This window comes from Callospermophilus lateralis, chromosome 1 (genome assembly GCF_048772815.1).
Source record: "Callospermophilus lateralis isolate mCalLat2 chromosome 1, mCalLat2.hap1, whole genome shotgun sequence".
Classification (NCBI taxonomy): Eukaryota; Metazoa; Chordata; class Mammalia; order Rodentia; family Sciuridae; genus Callospermophilus; species Callospermophilus lateralis.
In genome coordinates, this window is record NC_135305.1 from 139,328,620 (window position 1) to 139,352,539 (window position 23,920).

The 23,920-nt window shown below is 44.0% G+C and overlaps 1 protein-coding gene across 1 annotated transcript; it reads left to right on the forward strand.

Moving 5' to 3' along the window:
• Window positions 1-7,489: 7,489 nt before the first annotated feature.
• Window positions 7,490-23,263, forward strand: LOC143398939 (uncharacterized). The gene is made up of 6 exons (XM_076855647.1): window positions 7,490-7,711; window positions 7,957-8,080; window positions 11,575-11,774; window positions 12,416-12,486; window positions 12,746-12,850; window positions 23,089-23,263. The coding sequence occupies exons 1-6, from the start codon at window positions 7,490-7,492 to the stop codon at window positions 23,261-23,263; spliced, it is 897 nt and encodes a 298-aa protein (XP_076711762.1).
• Window positions 23,264-23,920: the final 657 nt, after the last annotated feature.

Here is a 23,920-nt window from a genome sequence, read left to right on the forward strand (position 1 = left end):
CCTGACCCAGTTCACCATCTCTTCCACCAGCCCAGCCTGGCTGTTGAATATGTCCAAACTGAACCCAGGGCACTTAGCCACTGATCAACATCCCTATCCCTTTTTAGATTTTTTTTTTTTTTTTGAAACAGGGTCTCTCTCAGTTGCTGAAGCTATGGTTGAACTTGTGATCCTCCTGCCTCAGCCTCAATTACTACCACAATTTGCTGCTAAAACTTTTTGATGTTCTTCCCTGAGCAATTAGCTCTCCCTATCTACTTTAGATGGTCTGATAGCAAGTTACTCAGTTCTCCAGCCCCTAAGTTTAAAGAACTTTCCTGTTGTCTAGGCTCCATGGCAGAATGAGTGCCAGCTGGGATGGGACTCAAGCTCTTCAGGCCCATCATCCCTTGCAAGTGAGGACCCCACTCTCCTTGCATTGTGGCAGTCTTTACACCTGTTTTTGACTAATAGCCAGGTGAAGACTCTGCCTACCTGCTGGAAAGTAGCATCACAGACTCCTTCCTTCCTTCTTTCTTTCTTTTTTTTTCCCCTCTGTTTTGATACTGGGTATTGAACCCAAGGGTGCTCTACCACTGAGTTACATCACTAGCCCTTTAAATTTTTTTTTTTTTAATCTGAGACTCACTAAGTTGCCCAGGCTAGCTTCAAACTTGTGATCCTCCTGCCACAATCTCCTAAATTGCTGGGATTACAGGCATGCAGCCTGCCCAGCATGTGGCATCTCAATTCCCCACCATTACTTTCCAAGTTTTCTTTTTTTCTTTTTTTAAAATATTTATTTATTTATTTTTATTTTTAGTTCTCGGCAGACACAACAACATCTTTGTTGGTATGTGGTGCTGAGGATCGAACCCGGGTCGCACGCATGCCAGGCGAGCGCGTTACCGCTTGAGCCACATCCCCAGCCCCACTTTCCAAGTTTTCATCAGGGGCTGGAGTTGTGGCTCAGTGGTAGATCACTTGCCTAGTATGTGTGAGACCTTGGGTTCGATTCTCAGTACTGCTTGAAAAGAAATGAATAAAGGTCCTTCAACATCTTAAAAAAAAAAAAAAAAAAACCAGAACAGAGTTTCAAAAGATGTCTTAAGGGAAGGTGGCCAAAAAAAAATTTTTTTTGCAGAGATCTGAGGAGGTTTCCTGGAAGAGGAGGTATAATTTGGGCAAAATTTAGAATATTACAATTTAAAGCAGGAGAAGACAAAGTAAAATCATTAGTCCTGCTGTCCTGTGAATGACCTCTAAAGGTGATGGTTGGGATGACAGGTTTCCAGGACTTGGTAACAGCCAGGTTGTTGCTGCATAGGATAGTAGGAGCTTCAGGGAGCTGCTGTTGATAGAGGGTACTGCTTCCCTGAAGGAGAGAAAACAACAAGAACAAAAACCTACAACAAACAAAAACCCAAGGAGAGGCTGGGGTGGCAACTACTTGGGATTTGGAATAGTGTGGGGATAAAGTGTATTTGTGAAGTCAGTTGACTTTTTTTTTTAAATGTTTATTTTTTAGTTGTAGTTGGACACAATACCTTTATTTTATTTATTTTTATGTGGTGCTGAGGATCGAACCCAGGGCCTCACACGTGTCAAGCGAGTGCTGTACCGCTGAGCCACAACCCCAGCCCCAGTCAGTTGACTTTATTAAAGGATGGGGTTAGGCATGGTGATGCATGCCTATAATCCTAGCTACTCTGGAGGCTGAGGTAGGAGGATGAGAAGGGTCTCAAGTTTGAGGCCAGCCTGGGCTACTTATACCCTATCTCAAAAAGTTTAAAAAAGGGTATAGCTCAATCAGGACCACACATTCAAAGGATGGAATGGGAGAAAAGCTTTAATCAATTGAATCCAAGGGGAGGGGGGTCATGTGTTTGCCCTAGATCGATTACTCTGTTTCTTCTCCATGAGACACTTCCTGGCCCCTTCACTGCCAAACTTCTTGAATGTTATATATAAGTCTATAATCCTCTCCCGTCACTCTCCAGACCTGAGAGGACTGAATGGAAGTAAAGGTAAATGGAGGTGAGCCAGAAAACTCTGGGTCAAAGGAGTGGGGCTGGGAGAGGGGAAGGGAAAACAGTCAATGTACGATGCACTATGAAGCAAGTTATCCCTGTGTGCAACTGGAACTCAGTCCCATTGAGAATATAATCAAAATTACCCAACCATGGAAGCTGGGGTCTTCACCCACCGAAGTATCTTTCCTCATTAGCTGAAGGCTGCCAATGGGGGCAGCCTTCAGCCAATGCTGGGGGTAATAACCTGCAGCACTTCCCACTTGGCCTGTACATTGGGTAAGGGGCTCTGGCAGCCAGAATAAAGTCCATATATAGAGCCACAGGTGCTGGTAATGAATATTCTTTCTGTAGAGGTGAAGGCAAGGGAATGTGGATGGAACACTTAATAGTGTGGACTATACCCTGGAAAAAACAAAGTGGTCAATGTACATACATACACAAACACAAACACACTGAGATGAGGAATGTTAGAATCCAATAGTGCACAGAAGGTAAGAATCCCTGGGCAACCAAAGTTGAAGCTGTGGGAACAGATAAGATGGCTCCAGGCAAAATGAAGGACAAGACAAAAAAAAGAAGTAGCAGCAGAAATAACTTTGGATACCTACTAAGTGCCAGGTTGTTCCTGGCAACAATTCTATGAAGCAGGTTCAATTATTGTCTCAATTTTACGAAGAGAAGCGAGATTCATAAAGATTCAAACCCAATTCTGCCTCAAAAAAAGTTTGCTGTCAGCCATTGGAATGAGAATAAAACAGGAGAGGGCACAGATGCAGGATCACGTAAACACACTCCCCCCACTCGCAACACACAGTGGAGTTGTGCTAAGGCTGGGCGATATATACCCTTACCCGCTCATCTGCCTGGCCACAAAATGGATTGCAATCCCAGAAATCTTCCTCATACCTCTAAGATCTGCACGGCTTCATGAGCCTCAAGATCGGTCCACCTCTACCGCGGAGGTTTTAGGCAAGCCTCATTCCGGTGATGCAGAAAGCGCAACCTCTTGAAACCCCAGCACGGCCGAATGATTTATACCACCCAAGAGGTACAGAGAGCTATCTCAGCACACAATGTGAAACAGCCTACGATTCCACTTAACCGGAAGACTTGGGAAAAGGTTCAGACACTTCCCCAGTGGCCGCAATTTCCTCCCGGCTGGGCTCAGCCGCGCGGCGGGCGCCTCCCACCGTGCTTCAAAACGCTCTAGCTGGTACCGCTAGAAAACTTGCAGAGATTGGAGCTGAGAAAAGGCGGGCAAAGTTCCTTTTGATAAGTTATGAATGGGGAAAAAGTGTTTGTAGAACTCCTTGTTAATACCAAGGAGCCCAAGACTTTGGCGGCGCCAGACCAATCCGAGCCCGGAGGCTATTTTGAAATCGCTCTGATAGCAGCCAATAGGTGTGCGGGAGGCAAAGCCCTGCGCCGGCGCCAGCCAATGAACGCGGTGCTATGCTAAGGGGCCGGGGTCCGGCCCCTCCGACTGTCAGCGGGTTAAAGATGGAGCCGGCGAGAGAGAGGGCGCCACGAGGTGCGGGGTCGTTGGGGTGGGGACTACGGAGGAGAACGACGGCTAGGACCCTCTTCCACTAATCTGCGTCTTGCCTTCCCCCTGAGAGGACGGGGTATCTGTCCGCGTGAGTAGATGGGTCTGGGGGTGGGGGGTGGGGTGACGGGGAACGGCTCTGTCTGGCCTGACTTGTGGAGGGGCCCTATCAGGACCCTGGCGCCCTCTCTGGTCAGGGAACTCCAAAAGGGCGGGAAGCCCCCCATTCTTCTGCTCCGTTCTGACCCTCAGGGCATAAGAATCTGTTAGGACAGAATATGGAACCCATGCTGGGGGCAAGAGGCCCAGAATGAGGTCCAGAGCTGCAAGGGCGCATCGTCCCGGAATGGGGTCGCCCTTCTTGGAGTCGCAGGCCAAGGCAGGGTGCAGGGTCATCGGACTGTACTCACCCTGCTCCAAGGGCTAGTAGGCTTGGATTGCGGCTGAGCGCGGGCCCCTCTCCTTTGTGTGTGTGCCCCCTCCGAGGTTTGTCCCATAAGCTCTTGTTCCAGGGCTGGGTTGTCTCCTCCACAACCTGAAACATGCTGGGGAAGGCTGGGGTTCCCCGGGGTTCTGAAGACCTCAAGAGAGGCAACACTGATGAGATCCTCTTCTCCCCTTGTCCTAGACAAGGGTTCTGGCCTCATCCACCCATCTGTGGCTGAAATTCCCACCCTGCATGTATTGAGGACTATGGGACCCTCCTGCTGGTTGCAGGTGCTCTGACGAGGTTGCACTACTGTGCTCTGAGAAGCAGTGCAATGATATTGTCAAAGCATTTGGGACCAGACCTGGGAATGCCCCTCACCCACAACCTCTTCTTTCCTTTTCCTCCAGACAGATTCCTTAGTCCTGCAGGCCCTCCCCTCCCCCCTGCCCAGTTTGCTCCCTTCTCCATGGAAACTTGAGAGTCTAGGCAGGCCTGGGCCTCTAGGGTCAGAGGGCACACTTCCCCCAGGCAGAGGGCCCCACCCAAATGGGCCTGCATTTCAGGTTTCAGATCTCACCCATTACCCCCACTAAGAAAGCCAGGCCTACCCGACACTCTTTCCCTGTTGCACTACTATGGGCCACTGGGAAGCAGTGCAATGATGAAAGGGCATCGGTCAGGTCTGCCCACTGCTCATAGCACTTGGGGAGAAGAGTGTTTGCTGCCTTACTCAACTTCTCAATTGAGAAAGCTAAGGTACCCAAAGGGTAAGTGTTTGGACTAATTAAGCATGGGTGCAGAATTGGACTGAACCATCCATCAAAGAGATGATCTGGTGGGTGGGTCCTTGGGATCATCCCTCAAGCTGTCCATCCTGATCATGCTGGACAAGTGCAAAGAGCCTTCAGATTCAGAAAGGCTCTTGGTTGAAGATCTTTCCACTTTGCCTCCCCAGGTAAGTTTGGGACTCCAGGAGCTTGTGGAGAAATAGAAATCCTTTGCATGCCTGGTTTAGACCCAGATCAACCATGGACATGTTGGGGTAAAAGGGACCTAGCCTTCCCTGAATGTTTGAAGAGGATGAGGCTCAGAAAGAAATGTTCTTTTGGGGGGGTTTGGGAATGAGGGTGAGACAGGCCTTCTAGGAGAAAGCCTTCACACCAGAGCATCAGCAGGAGTGGGACAATCTTAGATGGGTGGACTTGGGATAAAGAAACGTGCTGCTGAAGCCCATCAACAGTGCCAGCTTGTTCTTTTATAGGGAAATATTCCCTGATCCTGCAGAAGGGGCTGTGAGGTGTCTGGCATGTCTGCCTTCCCAGCTGGAATAGGGGACCTGAAGTTAAACTTCCAAGGAGCCTTATTCTAGGTGTGCTTGTAGGGCCACCTCTACCTGACACAATGTGCCCTTTAATACAAGCTTGTCTCCTAGAAAGGAGGCTCAGGTCTCCAGATGGACTTTTGGGAGTAACCTTCTCCCAGCAGAGAATACTAGAACACTGCCTTTAATCCTGCCCTGGGTGGTAAAAGCCCTGGCATCCATGGTAGGAATGAGGAGAAATGACAAATGCTCCTCTGACTCCTAGTCCTGACCCCTTGGGGTTTCTTGATCTCGCAGTCACCTGACTCAGGCCCATTCTCCCTTCTAGCTTCCAGGGGCCATTGCGGGAAGTGGCCACCCCTCATTCATGTGCAGATTCTATACCTACTGCTGAAGCAGCTATCTCCTGCTCTTGCTGGAGGAAGGTTTTTGAACTCAGGGCTAGCATTATCTCCTTGGGAAAACCTTCCCTGGAATATTCTTCTAGCTTGGATTACAATTTTTCCCCAGTGGCTGAAGTCCCTAATAGGGGCCTGGGAGCCCATGAAGTCAGAGACCATATGTTGTTTTCATTTGTGAAATCTTTCTTGGTCATATCTGGCACAGAGGAGGGGCCCAGTATGTTTTTTAAACACTAATAGGGAAAAGGATGTAGCTCAGTGATAGTGCCTTGCATGCACAAGGCTCTGGTTTTTATCTCTAGCACCAGAAATGAACAAACAAGCGAAAACAAAGTGTGAAGCATGGTTATTAGCATAATGTGCTAGGAGTAATCAAAGGTCTTTTTAAACTTCAAAGGGTGCTTGTGCTGTTTGACAATAGGCATATATTTAAAAATAAAGGTTCATTTTGTAAGTCACATGGGGGCAGGAAGCAGGAAAGAGACTCGAATTTAGGTATATCCGACTGAGTTTCTGCCTGAACCACTAGGCAAAATGCACAAAATAGACCCTGTTCTTCCTTGATTGTCTCCATCTTGCTCCCTGACCTACAAGCTGGAGGAAATGCCTACTACCTCCTATACTGGAGAGAGCTGGAATTAGAGGGCTGGTGGTTTGGCTGTTAGGAGACAAATCTGTTTTGAATTCTCAGATATACTCCATTGAATCTCAGGGATGATGGAAGGGTTTTCCGGAGGGCACTACCTCTCTTTCGTGGTTGGAATGGATGGTGAGGTCAACTACTGCCCAGATAAGGGAGGGAGGAGAAAGGCAGGTTTCAGGGGGAAGAAGTTATTTGCCAATCATGGAATGTATTCCATGTGAGATGCCCAAGAATTGACCCTAGCAGACATTTGGATATGGGTTTGGAATTCAAGGGAGGTTGAGCCTGAGACAAAGTTTTGGGTTAAGTCAATTATGGGTTCTTGAACAGCATCAAGAACTGTTCAAGACTGTAAGATGAAGAAAGGGTCTTCGGAAATACATCAGAGGGTCAGGAGGAAAGACACTGAGAAGGGGCCAGAATGCAGGCAACTAGAACGATAGAGCAAAGAAGTGATCCTGAAGAGGGTAAGATCCGGAGGTGTGTGTGTGATGCTGGAGAGTAGGGCAGGAAAGGAATAGGTTGAAAAATCCAAAGCTGGAGGAGTCAAGGGCAGAGTGAAATCCTATGGACATTGCCTTTGTGAAGGCGAAGCAGGCAGGGTACTTGTCCAAGTGAAGAAGTACAGGGATAGAGAAGGGACTGGAAGCTGGGAGAGGGGTTTGGGGCCTTAAAGAAGTGGCAAGATTTAGGGAGATGCCCATGCCCTCTGGGTGGGCAGGGACCAAGTGGAGATCAAAGGACTGATAGCTCCCAGAATGGGACTATTAACCAGGCAGCTACTTGGCCACTTGAAAGATGTGACAGCGCATGCCCAGAGGGTTGGGCATTGTCACGTGTGACAGTCACAGGGGATTTGGCCCCTCCCCTTGCCTCCCGGCTGATTTATTGGGGGTGGGTCAGGGGAGGGGGCTGCGGCTGTCAGAGAGGGAACAGGGAACTTGCACCGCAGCTGGAGGGGAGAGTGGGTGCGGCCGTAAGGGGACCCCTCTGCCTTTGGTGATCTCAGCCCTGGTTCTAGGGAGGGGTCCTCTCACCTCGCCTCCGGGCGGGCGGTTTGGGTATCCGGCTGCCCTGGCCCCAACAACCGCTAAGTCCCCAGGCAGTTCGGCTCCACCACCAGCAGCCGGTTTAGGATGGAGGTCCTGGATGAGTTTGACAGTGAATTTCCTCAGAGTGTGACCTTTTGCCAGCTCATTTCGGAGGAAGACTTTGAGAGACAGGCAGCGACCTACACAGAACGCTCTCTGCGCCGCCTCTTCCGCACTCTTGACCGCAATCCAGCCCTGGCGGAGAGGGTCGTGCGCAAGGGCAAGCAAACCGAATGCGAGCAGCGTGGGCTCCTTTCCTTTATCTGGGTGCGGGCCGCAGGAGGTGGGGACCAGGAGGGTGGGAGAGGTGACCACCCTGGCCTGTTCCTCCTTAGGGTGGAGCTCCGAGGAGGGTGGGACTTTGTAGGGTACCACGGGTTTGGGAGGGCACTGTTGGGCTTAGTTGGGGTTGCTATTAGGGTCTTCCAGAAATCAAGACTACCCAGCTTTTAGAGAGGAATGGGCAGATGACTCTTTGGTATCCTCCTCCCCTGCCTATCCCGCTGTTGTAGGCGAAGTTCATCTGTGCTGTCCAGGGAGAACTGAACCAGTGTAACAGCATGGGCACCCTAGAGATGCACCAGCGCCTGGAGCAGTTGAAAAGGAGCATCCATCGAGTGCACCTGTACTCCCAGGGTGAGGCCCAATCTCTGTTAGGCTGAGCTCTGGGAATCTGAGCCCAAGACATCTCCATATGTCCATTACATCCTCAGCAATGCTGGAGACTTGGGTGACCAGCTCAGGTCCACTTGAGGTGCCCATCCCCACTCTTGTTGTATTTGCCTTTTTGGACCAGGTTTTATCCAGAGCAGGAAGAGAGCAGGCGGGTGGTACAGGCCCCATTCAGGGAGGGAAACACTGCTTCTAGTTAGATTAGCTAGTTAGGCAACTCACCAGCTCTGCTTCTTCCTGGCTGTGATCCTGAACGAGTTACCTCACATTTCTTAGTCTAAGAGCCTCTGAAGTGTGTTTTTGGAGTGTTGAGTGAAGGGTAGCCGGCAGTGTCTGACCCATCAAATCTGATACAGGACCCACTTTTCTCTGAGCCTGTGTCTGGAAGTGGTTACTCTTTTTTTTTTTTTTTTTTTAATTTATTTATTTATTTATTTATTTATTTATTTATTTTAAAGAGAGAGAGAAGAGAGAGAGAGAGAATTTTTTTTTTTTAATATTTATTTTTTAGTTAATGGCGGACACAACATCTTTGTTTGTACGTGGTGCTGAGAATTGAACCCGGGCAGCATGCATGCCAGGCGAGCGCGCTACCACTTGAGCCACATCCCCAGCCCCATGGAAGTGGTTACTCTTATGAAAGTAAATATAGCCAGGCATAGTGGGGCTCCTTGTAATCCCAGTGACTTGGGAGGCTGAGGCAGGAGGATCATAAAGTCAGGACCAACCTGAGTAACTTAATGAGATCCTATCTCAAAATAATATAAAGGGCTGGAGATGTAGCTCAGTGGAAAGAGTCTCTGGGTTCAATCACCAGTATTCCCTGCCCCCACCCCCAAAAGGAAAAAGAAAGTAAATATACATGAAACTAGAGACATCAGTAAACATCTTAGTATCTGTCACTAGCCTCACCTGCTGTCCCCATCTTGACATGATGCTTTTACTTTCTGCACCCGTTGCTTTTTTTTTTTTTTTTTTTTTTTTTAAATGGTGCTGGGAATTGAACCGAGGGCCTTCTGCATGCAAGACAAGCACTCTGCCAACTGAGCTATATCTCCAGTCCTGCACCCCTTGCCTTTTCCTGGAATATTTTAAATGAAATCTCAGTTATTGTCATTGTACCTCTTGAATACTGTAGAATGCATTTCAATTTTATTTATTTAATTTTTAAATTTATTTATGTTAGAGATTGAACCCCTGGTCTTGCTCATGCTAAGCACCTATCAATGATCTGTACCCTTCAGCTGTATGCATCTTTATTTTTTATTTTATTATATTACTTTTTTTTTTTTTTAATTGTTTGCAGTATTGGGGATTGAACATGCATGCTAGGCAAGTGTTCTACCCCGGAGCTATATTACCAGTCCATGCATATTAGTTTTTTTTTAAAAGATATTTTCTGACATAACTCACAACAGTCCCACAATATTTGCTGAAACATAGTCATATCTTCCTGGTGACTCAGTCTGTCATGTCAGGATCCATTGAGGTCCACACATTATTTTCAGGCATTAGGCCTCTACACTTGATCTTAGCTAAAATAGCAAGAAGTGATCAGGCATTAAGTCTTTTATCTTCTTTTTTAAAAATTTTTATTTGATTTGATTTTTTTAGTTGTAGTTGGACACAATATTTTATTTTTATGTGGTGCTAAGGATTGAACCCAGCGCCCTGCATGTGCTAAGCCAGGGCTCTACCGCTGAGCCACAACCCCAGCCCTTACCTTCCTTTTTCACTGGATGACTATACAATTTGAGTCCATATTGGTACATTTGTGATCACGCAAGGATGGCAGGGATAAACTGGGCTTGCCTTAGGCAAATGAGGATCCATGACCAGTTTAGTTGAAATCCCCTTTAAGGGGAGGTGGTTCTACTTTTCTTTCCTCCATGTCATTGATTTGAACTGTGACATCCTCTGGTGACTCACCTTGTTTTCTGTTCTTTCTTTTTGATACTGGAGATCTAACTCAGGGGTGCTTTATCTCTGAGCTACATCCCCAGCCCCTTTTTACTTTTTATTTTGAGACAGGGTCTCACTAAGTTGCTGAGGCTAGTCCAACTTGTGATTCTCCTCTCTCAGCCTCCTGAGTGACTGGGATTATAGACATGTGCCACTGTGCTCAGCCTGCCTTTATTCCTTGAATAGGCTAAAGCCTTGACTAGATTCAAGTTGAGTTACTTGGTGTATTTGGAGATCTGCTACCCTAGGGTGAGGCAACTTCCTTCAGCATCACATCAGGAGACAAGGCTCACTTGGGGATTTCCACTTCTGTGTGGTGCTACATGTGAGTCTTCCATATCATTGATTCATTTGATAGACCAATAACACGTATAGCCCCCTCCCCAAGTAACTTCAATGTCCTTTTTCTTTGTTTTATAGAAGAGGAAATAGAGACTTAAGGAACTTAGCTGACATGTATGATATGTGCAAGGTCATGTAGGTAGTAGCTGAGCCTGAATTTGTACTTGACTCTAATTGGTCTGGAGCATAGGCTCTTAGCCTCTAGGCCATTGCTGGGTGGTAGTTATTATGACAGCAAATGAGCTTTTTTTTTTTCCCTGTAGATGTGTGTGTGTGTGTGTGTGTGTGTGTGTGTGTTCCTAGGACTGAATCCAGTGGCATTGTACCACTGATCTACATCCCTAGCCCTTTTCATTTATTTATTTTTAATTTTGAGACGAGTCTTGTTAAATTGCTAAGACTGGTCTTCAATCTGTAATCCTGCTGTCCCAGCTTCCCAAAATGCTGGGATTACAGGCATAGACCTGTAATGGGCTATATGATGGGGTATATGAGCCTCTTGTAAACACCTACTTTCTTGGTCATCTCCAACTTTAAACAGTAGAAGTAGCCAGATTAGTTGAATGCAGTAGGAAAACCTAAAAGAGAGGAAAGGAGGCTGGCCCAGGATCCTGTCCCTCAAAGATGCCTTCCCTGAGCCCATCTCTAAGACCTCCTCAATGTAGGTTTCCACGTGAAGGAAGCACTCTTCTTTTACATCCCAGACCCAGGGACTGGGTGTTGGTATAGGCTCAAAATGGGGTCTAGATATTCCCACAGGTGTTGGCAGACAGCTTTCCACAATGCTTGGGGGGTGGATGGCAGGCTCACCTGTACAGGCCAAGCCCACCTCTCTGACTGAGATACTTCATTACTTCTCATGAAATTCTGCCCTTGAAGTCAGACAACCCAGTTGTGGATCCTGCCTGTGCTTTATCAAACATAGGCTCTGATTTCACCTATAAGATAAAGACCATGTACTCTTTCTCCATGAGAGTGTGGGGTTAGTCAGATGGTGCATATTATTGCCTGTCATGGTGGCCCTAGGTATTGTCCCTGGTACCTTCTCTTCCTTGCTGGGGGAATGGTGTGAAGACCCTGCACCATTGTTTTTGGCCTCTACTCTACCCTGGTCTGGCCTTGGGGTAGGTACTCATTGGCACCTTTTGTCACAGATGCCAAGAAGAGGAAAAGGAAGCCCAAACTGAAGAAACCAGAACCCATCCTCTTACGGGACCGGTCAACCTCCCCATGCCTGCCACCAACCCCGCTGCCACCACCTGCTACCACCATGGCCTCTGTACTGGCCCCATCACCCCCTGTATATACTATGCCCAGGGTCTTTGGCCCTTTCTCTCCGCTGCCCAGCAAGTCGGTCAGTGGGAGTGTCCACCACTCCAGGCTGTCCTGGGAGGGGCAGTCTCTGTCCCCCTGCTCAGAACAATCTACTGCTCTCCCAGGCCCATAGTCATGGCTCTCAGATATCTGCAGAACCCTCTTTGCAGTCAAGGTCTTGGGTAGAACAGTAGTGGATGAAGCAGATAAAAGGGGGCTGCTCTGGTTGAGGGGTCCTGGTGGAGGTCAAAGGCACAGAGCTCCACCTTCTTGACCTCAGGTGAGCAAGGCAACCCCAGCTGCCCTTCGCAGGATCCTGGGGTTCCCAAAGGACAGGTGGAAAACCATAGGCCTCTCCCACATCTTTAACCTCATACTACCTCTTCACTTGAGTGTTGTCCCCATGTTGCCTGAATTCCAGGCTCCAGTTTATCCTGTGTATCTCACTTCAGGTCCTTCCTCCTCCAGGCAGCCCTTTAAATCCCCTAAGGTGAATTAGGACCTCCTCAGTCAGTCCCTCCCCATACTCTTCCTTGTATCCCTAAATTGCCAAGTCAAGGTGGGTATTGATATATCTGCTGAATGAATGAAAGCCACATAGTTCTAGTTCTTTGATAAGGATTGTTTTTCTGCATGCTGAGATCCCTACAGTTGTCCTGAGATTTCCTTTGTTTTCTGCAGATGGAGAAATTGAACATTTCAAGGTCTGAAGTGAAATTAAACTGGAATGGCTTGTCCTCAAACCCAAAGAGGTGGAGGGAATTTACTTTGGGCTTAGGGAAATGAAAAAGGAGCATTTGTGGGAGGCATTTGGGGAACCAAACTTGGTTGTTTTTTGTTTGTTTGTTTTTTGTTCCACTTAATTCTCACCATGGTCTTCAGTGATTATTGTCCTCATTTCCCAGAGGAGTCTAGACTCTGTATGAGACTCTCAAGCCTGTGTCACAGAGCTGCACGTTGAGGCTGGGGAGGGGTCCAGGCCTGAAATCCCATCTCTGCCCTGTTTTTCAGTCACATGGTTGATCTGACCCCCTTGGTTCTCAATCCCGGAGGCTTCCATTTCTCATACTTGGCTGGAAACAGTGCGCATAAGCTTCACTGCCCTGGCTTCCCCTGGTAAGCAGGTCTCTGTGCCTCTCTGGGCCAGATAAATTCTAGCTGTGCCCCAGCCCCAGTATATCCACCCTTCGCCTCTGACAGACATTGTAGTATTACGCAAAAAAAATCATATATATATATATATGGTGTGTGTGTGTATGTGTTAATGGGGATTGAACCTAGGGGAGTGTTACCACTGAACTATATCCCCAGCCCTTTTTATTGAGACAAGGTCTTGTTCAGTTGCCAAGACTGGCCTCAAACTTGCAATCCTCCTGTTCACCCTCCCCTGTAGCTGGGATTTCACGCACGTGCCACTGTGCCTGGCCAAATAAATCTTATGATTTCCATTTCTAGGAATGACTCTAAATGTAATTAGGGCTGCCAGAAAAGTCATGATCCCTCCTAGATTTTGTAATTTTGAGAAGTTAGTAACAAACCACCTGAAGGCCCAACAGAAAAGGAATGATGCTGTCAAACGAGGCAGCCCTATGATTGTTATATATGTGGTTTTTAAAATTGCTTTTATTTTTTAAATACACGACAATGGAATGCATCACAATTCTTATTATACATATAGACACATATGATTTTTCATTTCTGTTTGTATATAAAGTATATTCCCACCAATTCATGTCTTCATACATGTACTTTGGATAATGATGTCCATCACATTCCACAATCATTGCTAACCCCTTGCCGCCTCCCTTCCCCTCCCACCCCTCTGCCCTATATAGATTTGTCTATTCCTCCCATATATGTGTTTTGCAAAGCACAGGTTCACTGAATGTAGGTTTTTTAAATCACCTGCTTTTTCTACTTACAATGTTAAGTATTTCCCAAGTGTAATTTATTATTATTATTATTATTTTAAACTTTTTTTAGTCATCAATATACCTTTATTTTATTTGTATGTGGTGCTGAGAATTGAACCCAGGGCCTCACACATGCTAGGCAAGCACTCTACCACTGAGCCACAACCCCAGCCCTATTATTATTTTTTTTATTATACATGGACACAATACATTTTGTGTATTTTTTTTTAATATTTTTGTTTTTTTAATTGTAGTTGGACACAATACCTTTATTTTTTTATTTTTATGTGGTACTGAGGATCAAACCCAGCGCCCTGCATGTGCTAGGCTAGGCAAGCGCTCTAACACTGAGCCACAACCCCAGCGCCTGTTTATTTATTTATTTAAAAATATATTTTTTAGGGCTGAGGATGTGGCTCAAGTGGTAGCGCTCTCGCCTGGCATGCGTGTGGCCTGGGTTCGATGCTCAGCACCACATACAAACAAAGATGTTGTGTCCGCCGAAAACTAAAACATAAATATTAAAAATATTAAAAAATATATATATATTTTTTAATTTTTGATGGACCTTTATTTTATTTATATATATGGTGCTGAGATTTAAACCCATTGCCTCACACATTCAAGGCAAGCATTCTACCACTGAGTCATAAGCCCAGCCCATTGTTTGTTTATTTTTATGTGGTGCTAAGAATTGAACCCAGTGCCTCACATGTGTGAGGTAAGCACTCTGCCACTGAGCCACAACCCCAGCCCATGTGCAATTTATTATTACAATTATTGTTGTTGGTACTGGGATTGAACCCAGGGTACTTAACCACTGAGCAACATCCCTAGCCCTGTATATTTTTTTATTTTTAGACAGAGTCTTACTAGGTTGCTTAAGCCTTGCTAAGTTGTTAAGACTGGCCTTAAACTTGGAATTCTTCTGCCTCAACTTCCCAAGTTGATGGAATTACAGGCAGGAGCCAACATATCCAGCCCTCAGTGTAATTTAGACTGACTGCTTCATTGTGTGACTTAAAAAACAAAACAAAACAAAAAAAACACTAGCTTTTAGTTTTTAGATCTGTTTTCGGCTCACAGCAAAATTAACCAATAAGTACAGAGGTTCTTACCTCCACAAATGCATAGTCTTCCCCACTATCCATATACTATACCAGAGAGGTACATTTGTTGCATTTGATGAACCTACATTGACACATCATTAATACTCAGACCTTCTAGTTTACATTAGAGTTCACTTTTGCTGTTGTGCTTTCTATGAGTTTAGACAAAATATTAATGACATGAATCCTTCATTATGGTATCATGTACAGCAGTTTCACTGTCCAGAAAATCCTTTGTGCTCAGCTTATTCCTTCCTTCCTCTCCCCCACTCCTGAAAACCACTGATCTTTTTATTGTCTCCCTAGTTTTGCCTTTTCTAGAACATTATATAGTTGTGGTCATACAGTAACAGAGCATTTTCTGATTGGCATCTTATGCTTGATAATATGCATTTAAGTTTTCCATGTCTTTTGGAGTATGTATGTGTGCAATGGGCCTTGAACATTTTCCATGTCTTTTCATCATGTGATTACTTCTATTGTTGCTTTATCTCTGAAAAATTCTCCTTTGCCTGGGTGTATCACATTTTATTTACCTGTTTGTTTCCTTAAAGACATTTTGGTTGCATATAATTTTTGGCAATTTTCTATAAATATCTGAGTGCAAGTTTTTATGTGAACATAATTTTCAACTTGAATAAATATCAAGGAGCATGTTTGCTAGATCATGTACTAAGAGTTTGTTTAGTTTTGCAAGAGACTATCAAACTGCCTTCCAAAGCGAATGGACCATTTTGCATTCTTACTAGCAATGAATGAGTTCAGATGACTTTCTTTCTTTTTTTTTTTTTGGTACTAGGGATTGAACTCAGGGGTACTCAACCACTGAGCCACATCCCCAGCCCTATTTTGTATTTTATTTGGAGGCAGGGTCTCATTGAGTTTCTTAGTGCCTTGTCTCCTGTTTCAGCCTCCCAAGCCAATGGGATTACAGGTGTACGTCACTGCACCCAGCCATTTTTTTTTTTTTTAATGTGCTTTGTTGCCCAATTGGCCTTAAATTCCTGGGCTCAAGCAATCCTTCCACCTTACCCACTTAAGTAGCTGGGTCTACAAGAATGTGACACTGTACCCAGTTTCCATGGATATGTTGTAGTGGTGGTGCTGGTGCTGGTGCTGCTGGGGGTCAAACCCAGGGACTCATGGATGCTAGGCAAGCACTGGATCACAGAACTACATCCCAAATCCTGTGATTTATATGTAAGAAAATCACATAGTTTCTCACAGAGAGTTTACCTAAGAGAACCCCAAATAATAAGTAAATCTTTAAAAGTGCTTTTGGCTGCTTTTGTAATGAAAGATATAAATGCAGAGATTGCTGGGGTGAGTGTTTATATAGCTATTGAAAAGCCCAAAGTAGGGGCTGAGGATGTGGCTCAAGCGGTAGCATGCTCGCCTGGCATGCGTGAGGCCCGGGTTCGGTCCTCAGCACCACATACAAAACAAAGATGTTGTGTCCGCCGATAACTAAAGAATAAATATTAAAAAAATTCTCTCTCTCTCTCCCTCTCTCACTCTCTCTTTAAAAAAAAAAAAAAAAAAGCCCAAAGTAGGGGCTGAGGTTGTAGCTCAGTGGTAGAGTGCTCGCCAACACATGTGAGGCCCTGGGTTTGATCCTCAGCACCACATGAAAATAAATAAATAAAATAAAGGTATTGTGTCCAACTACAAAAAAGAAAAAAAAGCCCAAAGTAGCTGGGTATGGTGGCATACCCCTGTAATCCCAGCAACTGGGAAGACTGAGGCAGGAGGATTGCAAGTTTGAGGCCAGCCTCAGTAACTTAGCAAGAACCTCAGCAACTTAGGGTGACCCTATCTGAAAATAATATAAGAAATAGAAAAAGGACTGGGGATGTTGCTCAGTGGTAAATCACCCCTGAGTTCAATCACCAGTTTAAAAAAAAAAAAGTGAAGAGATGACTGTATAAACAAGGTTTTAGAAAGAAACTCTTTTTAGCTATGAAAATATTACCACATAAGCTTAATTCTTTTTTTGTGGGGGGCAGGATACCAGGGATTGAACTTTGCGGATTGAACTGAGCCACATCCCCAGTCCCTTTTATTTTTTATTTTAAGACTAATTTGCTGAGGCTGGCTTTGAACTTATGATCCTCCTACCTTAGCCTCCCCAGTAGCAGGGATTACAGGGGTGTGCCACCACACCTGAGGCCCGGTCCCTTTTTAATTTTTTAATATATTTTTTTAGATGTCGATGGACCTTAATTTTATTCATTTATTTATATCTGATGATAAGAATTGAATCCAGTGCCTCACACATGCTAGGTAAGTGCTCTACCACTGAGCCACAACCCTAGCCCACCTCCCAGTCCCTTTTATTTTGGGTACTAAGGATTGAACTCAGGGGCACTTGACGACTGAGCCACATCCCCAGCCCTACTTTGTATTTTAGAGACAGGATCTAACTGAGTTGCTTGGTACCTCACAGTTGCTGAGGCTATCTTTGAACTCCAATCCTCCTAACTCAGGCTCCTGAGCACTGGGATTACAGGTGTGTCCCACCATGCCTGGTTCCCCAGTCTCTTTTTAACCCCTTTTCTCAGATAACACATATAGCATACAAGCCACAATTATTGTTTAATTAAATGGGTTTTTGTATTTTATAGTTGTGTAAGCATCACCATCAATTTTAAAACATTTTCCTTAGCTACGAAAGAAGAGAGTGAGGGACTGGAATGGAGTGCCTGCCTAGCATGGGTGAGGCCTTGGGTTCAATCCCTAGCACCAAATGGTAATATATGCCTGTAATCCCAGCTACTTGGAAAGGTAAGGCAGGAGAATCACTTAAGGCCACCTGAACAGCATAGCAAGACTCCATCTTAAAAAGAAAAGAAAAAGAAAAGCTTGTGTGGTGGTGCACATCTGTGATCCCTATGACTCGGGCTGAGACAGGAGGATCACAAGTTCAAAGCTGGCCCCAGCAACTAAGCAAGGCTCTAAACAACTTAATGAGACCCTGACTCAAGTTAAAAGGGGCTGGAGATGTAGCTCAGAAAGAGAATGTGAAAAGATGATCCATGCTGGGCACCATGGTGCACACCTATAATCCCAGCAAGTCACAAGAGGATTGCAAGTTCAAGGCTCATATTAGCAATTTAGTGAGCCCATTTCAAAATAAAATTTAAAAAGGGCTGGGGATGTAACTCAGTGGTAGAGTGCCTCTACATTCATTTCCCCATAACACACAAACTTGCACAAAATAAAACACATCTACAATGGGAGGTAGTATTTGCAAATCATTTCAACAATGAAAAGGCAACCCCTGCAAAAGAAAGCAAACCAATTGAAGATGGGCACAAGATTTGATTAGATATTCCAAAGAAGATATACAAAAGAAGATATATGACCAATAGACAGGAAAAGATATTCAGTAACATTAGTTATTAGGAAAATGCAATTCAAAACCACAAAATGCCAGTGTGATGGCACATGCCTGTAATCTCAGCAACTTGGGAGGCTGAGGCGGGAGGATTGCAAGTTCAAAGCCAGCCTCACCAACTTAAGACTGTAAGCAACCTAGTGAGACCCTGTCTCAAAATAAAAAAGTCTAAGGATGTGTCTCAGTGGTTGAGCACCTCTGGGTTCAATTCCTGAGACTAAATCAAAATGAAACAAACCCCACAAGATAACATATTACATAAACTAGAATGGCTATAATTTAAAAGCAAAATAAAAACTCCAAACATTAGCAAGTATTGAGGAGAGGATGTGGAGAAATTGGAACCCACATGTGGTTGGTGATAATGTAAAATAGTGTAACTACTGTGAAAATCAGTTCAGCAGTTCTTCAAAATGTTAAACAGAGTTCCCATGTGACCCAGCAATTCCACTTCTATATATATGTATATATCTCAAAGAATGGAAAACAGGGACTCAACAGACACTTGTATATGAATATTCATGTTCATGTTGCAGGGGAAATTACAGCACTCCTAAGATGCCACCCCCAGTTCTCTACCTACCAGCTGTAAGCAAGTACTAATCTACTTCTGTGTAGATCTATCTGGATATTTCATATCAATGGAATCATATAAATGGCCTTTTGTATCTGGGTGCTTCCACTCAGTATAATGTTTTCATGGTGTGACTGTTGTAGCAATGTTAATACCTTCTTTTGATGATTGAATAATGTTCCATTGTGTTATTATTGAGCCATTCATCAGTTGATAGGAATTAGACTTTTTAACATTTTTGACTGCTGGAAACAATGATGTTACAAACATTTGTGTACAAATTTTCGTGAGGGCATAGTTTTCAGTTTTTTGGGGTATACTCCTAGGAGTGGGATTGCTGGGCCAACTAAACTGTTTTTCCATAGTGGCTGCCTCATTTTATAATCCCACTAGCAATGTATGAAGTTTCCAATTTCTCCACCTCTTGACCAATATTTATTGTTACTTTTTCTTTCTTTCTTTCTTAAAGATGGAGTCTCCCTATGTTACCCAGGCTGGTCTTGAACTCCTGGGCTCAAGCAATCCTCCCAAGTCAGCCTCTTAAGTAGCTGGGACTATAGATGCCTACTATATATATGCAACACAACTTAATTGTCTTTTTTAATACAACCATTTCAATGGGTATGAGGTGAAGTGTTTCTGACTGTGGGTTTGATTTGCATCTCCCTGATGACTAATGTTGTTGAGGCATTTTCCTGTAAATATTGGTTATTTGTATATCTTTGGAGAAGTGTTTATTAAGATTCTTTGCCCATTTCTAAATATTGGATTGTTGCTGGGTGCGGTGGCACATGCCTGCAATCCCAGCAATTTGGGAGGGTGAGACAAGAGGCTCCCGAGTTCAAAGCCACCTTAGGAACTTATCAAGACCCTGTCTCAAATTAAAAAAAAAAAAAAAAAAAAAAGGGACAAAGGATGTGGCTCAATGGTTAAGCCCCTCTGGGTTCAATCCCCATTATGGGTAGCGGGGTTGGGGAGACAGCCCAATATTTATAAATATAATTTTTTTTTTGGTAGTACTGGGGATTGAACCCAGGTGCACTCTACCACTGAGCTATACCCCCAGCCCTTTTTATTTTTTTGAGACAGGGTCTCATTAAGTTGCCTATACTGGCCTCAAACTTGCCAGTAGCTGGAATTACAGGTGTGTGCCCCTGTACCTGGCTAGGCTTAGTTCTCTTGAAAGAAAGTCTTTTCAAAACATAATCAAAAACAGAAATTCCTGAACTCTTTCACCTAGTATTTTCAATCCTGGAAACTTCTTCCAGGGAAATAAAGTAGAAAAGAAAAAGGCCATTTGTTTAAAAATATTTATGTCAACATCAGTTAAAAAGAGGACATATGGAAACAGCTCGAATATGTATTTATATAACTATGGAATGTTATATAGCTGTTAATTTTTTTTTTAAAGAGAGAGAGAGAGGAGAGAGAGAGAGAGAGAATTTTTTGATATTTATTTTTTAGTTATCGGCGGACACAACATCTTTGTTTGTACATGGTGCTGAGAATCGAACCTGGGCTGCACGCATGCCAGGCAAGCGTGCTACCACTAAGCCACATCCCCAGCCCCTGTTAAAATTATAAATATGATTAAACATGTTTCTGTATATTCATGAATTACAGTTAAATGGAAGAAATAGACAAGTTGGGGGAAGGATGCTAGGTGACAGAAGGGTTTTTTGCAATGTTACAAAACAAAATTTCAAAATAAAGCACTGACCATCATTAGGACTTCAGAGTGAAGTCACAGAGCAGGACTATGATCATCTTTTCTAGTCTTTTCTAGGCATAGTTTTATCTATATGTGATTCATTTAAAAAAAATCTTGCCTCTGTCACTTAATGTTACAATCCTGGCAGTTGAATGCTTCTGGACTGTTTTATTATTTTTTTAGTTGTAAATGGATCTTTTATTTTATTTATTTATATGCAGTGCTGAGGATTGAACCCAGGGCCTCACACATGCCAGGCAGGTGCTATAACTGAGCCACAACTCCAGCCCCTTCTGGACTATTTTAAACACAAGCATCATTGATTGGGGCAATAGCCATCCAGTGTATGTAGTACCTTCACTATTTAATTCCACTGGGAGATACAAGACTAACTTCTAGTTTTCCACTAGTGTATTCAGGGCTGGTGTTAACATTGTTATATACCAAGCTGTTTCTGAATTTCAGATGAACCCCCTAAAGTATAATTACAAGGGAAAGGGTATGGAAATTAATAAGAAAGCTATCTTTTTTTAGAATCTAAAGGCAATAGGTTTACTTGCAGACAATATGAAACCCACACAGAAAAGACTCACCAGATCCCCTCCTATTCCTAACTCCAGAAATAACAACCATTATATTTCTGTTTTAGTCAAGGCATCTTTTCATGGACATGTGTGTATGTGCACATGTTATTGTTTGCTGTATAACTGAGATCGGGAGTGTTCTGTTAGGCAGTTCTGTAGACAATATTAGCATATTAGTTTCTTCCCACAACATTAAAAATATCTTTAGCTTCACCAATAATAATGCAAAATACTCCATGGTATGAATAGAACATCAGAACATCATTTACTCAACTGTTTTTGTGTGTGGAAATATTGCACTGATGTGGCTGTCTTCTAGGCTCTTGGTACATCTTACTTTCTGAGTGAGTTATGATACTATGGTGTCATCACCAAAATATGGGTTATTTTTAATTGGTTTTTTAAAATTTAAGGGGTAAAGGTATAGCTCAGTGGTAGAGTGCTTGCCTAGCATGTGGAAGGCCCTGGATTCAATTCCTAGTACCTAAAACAATAAGTATAAAAAGCTGGGTGCAATGGCACATGCCTGTAATCCCAGTGGCTTGGGAACCAGGCAGGAGGATCATGAGTTCAAAGCCAGCCTCAGCAATTAAGTGAGGCCCTAAGCAACTCAGCAGACCGTGTCTCTAAATAAAACACATAAAAGGGCTGGGGATGTGGCTCAATGGTTAAGTACCCCTCAGTTCAATCCCTGGTACAATCAATCAATCAATAAAATGGAAAAAAAATAAAAGCCAGAACATATTCCATGGAGAAAAGTTCACACAGAAAATACATATAAGATACCACTGCTAAGAAGTTTTTTTTATGTGCCATTCCAGACATTTTGTGTCTACACACACAAGTACACTAGTTAATTCTTTTAAATTTATTTTTTCTAATTTGTTATACATGACAGAAGAATGTATTTCAATTCATAGTACACATATAGAGCACAATTTTTTATTTCTCTGGTTGTACACAAAATAGTCACACCATTTGTATTCTCATACATGTACTTAGGGTAATGATGTCCATCTCATTCCACCATCTTTCCCACCCTCATGCCACCTCCCTTCTCCTCCCCCTTTGCCCTATCCAAAGTTCCTCCATTCCACCCATGCTTCCCCCCCACCCCCATTATGGATCAGCATCCACATATCAGAGAAAACATTTGGCATTTGGGTTTGGGTTTGGCTTACTTAGCATGATATTCTCCAACACCATTCATTTACCTGCAAATGCCATGATTTTATTCTCTTTTAATGCTGAGTAATATTCATATATATATATATATATATATATATATATATATATATATATATATCTCCCAGAATTTCTTTATCCATTCAACTATTGAAGGACATCTAGGTTGGTTCCACAATTTAGCTATTGTGAATTGTGCTGCTATAAACATTGGTGTGGGGCTGGGGATGTGGCTCAAGCGGTAGCGCGCTCGCCTGGCATGCGTGCGGCCCGGGTTCGATCCTCAGCACCACATACAAACAAAGATGTTGTGTCTGCCGAGAACTAAGATAGATAAATATTAAAAAATTCTCTCTCTCTCTCTCTCTCTCTCTCTCTCTCTCTCTCTCTCTCTTTCTCTCATCTCTCTTTCAAAAAAAAAAAAAAAAAAAAAAAAAAAAAAAAACATTGGTGTGGCTGTGTCACTGTAGTATGCTGTTTTAAAAGTCCTATGGGTATAAACCGAGAGTAGGATAGCTGGGTCAAATGGTGGTTCCAACACACTAGTTAATTTTTAACCCAAGTAGGGTCATATTGTGTGTACTTTTCAACTTTTTTTTCCATTAATAAACAATTGGGATGTTTTTATTTGTTGGCTATCTCCTTCATTCCTTTAAACAGTGTCAGAAAACTTCACAGCCTGGCTATACCATGATTCAATTAGCTGTTCTCTCCTGGACATTTAGATTGGTTCTTTAAAGTCACCAACATTGCTGCAACCAACATTCTCAAAGTAGTATTGGGAGCCATCCTGCAGCTTAGGATATTGTCACGTGTACCTCTGGCAGTCCTGTGTGCTGGTGTCATACCTCATGGGCATGTGTTGGATGTCTCCCATGCAGGACCTCAGCCTGTAGTGGCTCTCTCAACAGTGATGAGACTCCATCCCCTGCTGTGAAGGCTTCCATCTTCACCCCGCCTGTCCTACTCAAGTTCCAGCCTGTTCCCAGACCCAAAGACGACTCAGAGAATGACCCTGGCAGTGCAGAGTTCGTGCCCCACAAGAGGAGTCCGTAACTTCTTTCCTACAAACCATGACTTGTGGAATGAATAAAGTTCCCATGGAGATGCCTTCCTTGTGGTGGGCTCCCTAGGAGTTGTGCAATCCCACTGGTTTAAATCCCTAACCTATCAAAGCGCTGCCCTTAACTCTGATTGGAAGAGTTCGGGGTTACAATCTACTTGATAGGCTAATTAAAAAATTAGGGCGGGCAAAAGGGAAGGGCTACAATTAGATCCAATTAAGGCTGAACACTATATTATGAAAATGAACCACTAGGCTTTATTTCTCACAGTATGGTCATCGTTTTGTAGGCCTCCGCCTGGAAGGGAAATAGAAGTGGAGTGGAGGCGAGTGGGATTTAAGATTTCAGTCTCGTCAAGCGTGAGGGTACTCCTCTGTAATCCCTCGACTCGGGAGGTTGAAGGAAGATTATTCAAATTGGAGGCCAGCCTGGGTAACCTAGGAAGACCCTGCGTGAAAATAAAAATAAAAAGGGCTAGGATTGCAGCTCAGTAGTAAAGCGTCCCTAAATTCAATCCCTGTCCCGTCTTTGTCGGTCTCGGTCTCAATCTCCACCCCAACATGACACCAGACTTTTTAAAAGACCAGAGAATTTAGGTTGGGCTTGAGCAGGGACGACACTGAGTTTTGTCTGGGCAGGTGAGAAGGCG

What these genes read in the sequence shown, in the direction of transcription:
- LOC143398939 (XM_076855647.1), top strand. Translation starts at nt 7,490, where the DNA reads ATGGAGGTCCTGGATGAGTTTGACAGTGAATTTCCTCAGAGTGTGACC. An exon ending in AGTGCACCTGTACTCCCAGG is followed by an intron (nt 8,081 to 11,574) that starts GTGAGGCCCAAT and finishes CTTTTGTCACAG; the next exon opens with ATGCCAAGAAGAGGAAAAGG. An exon ending in CACTGCCCTGGCTTCCCCTG is followed by an intron (nt 12,851 to 23,088) that starts GTAAGCAGGTCT and finishes TCTCCCATGCAG; the next exon opens with GACCTCAGCCTGTAGTGGCT.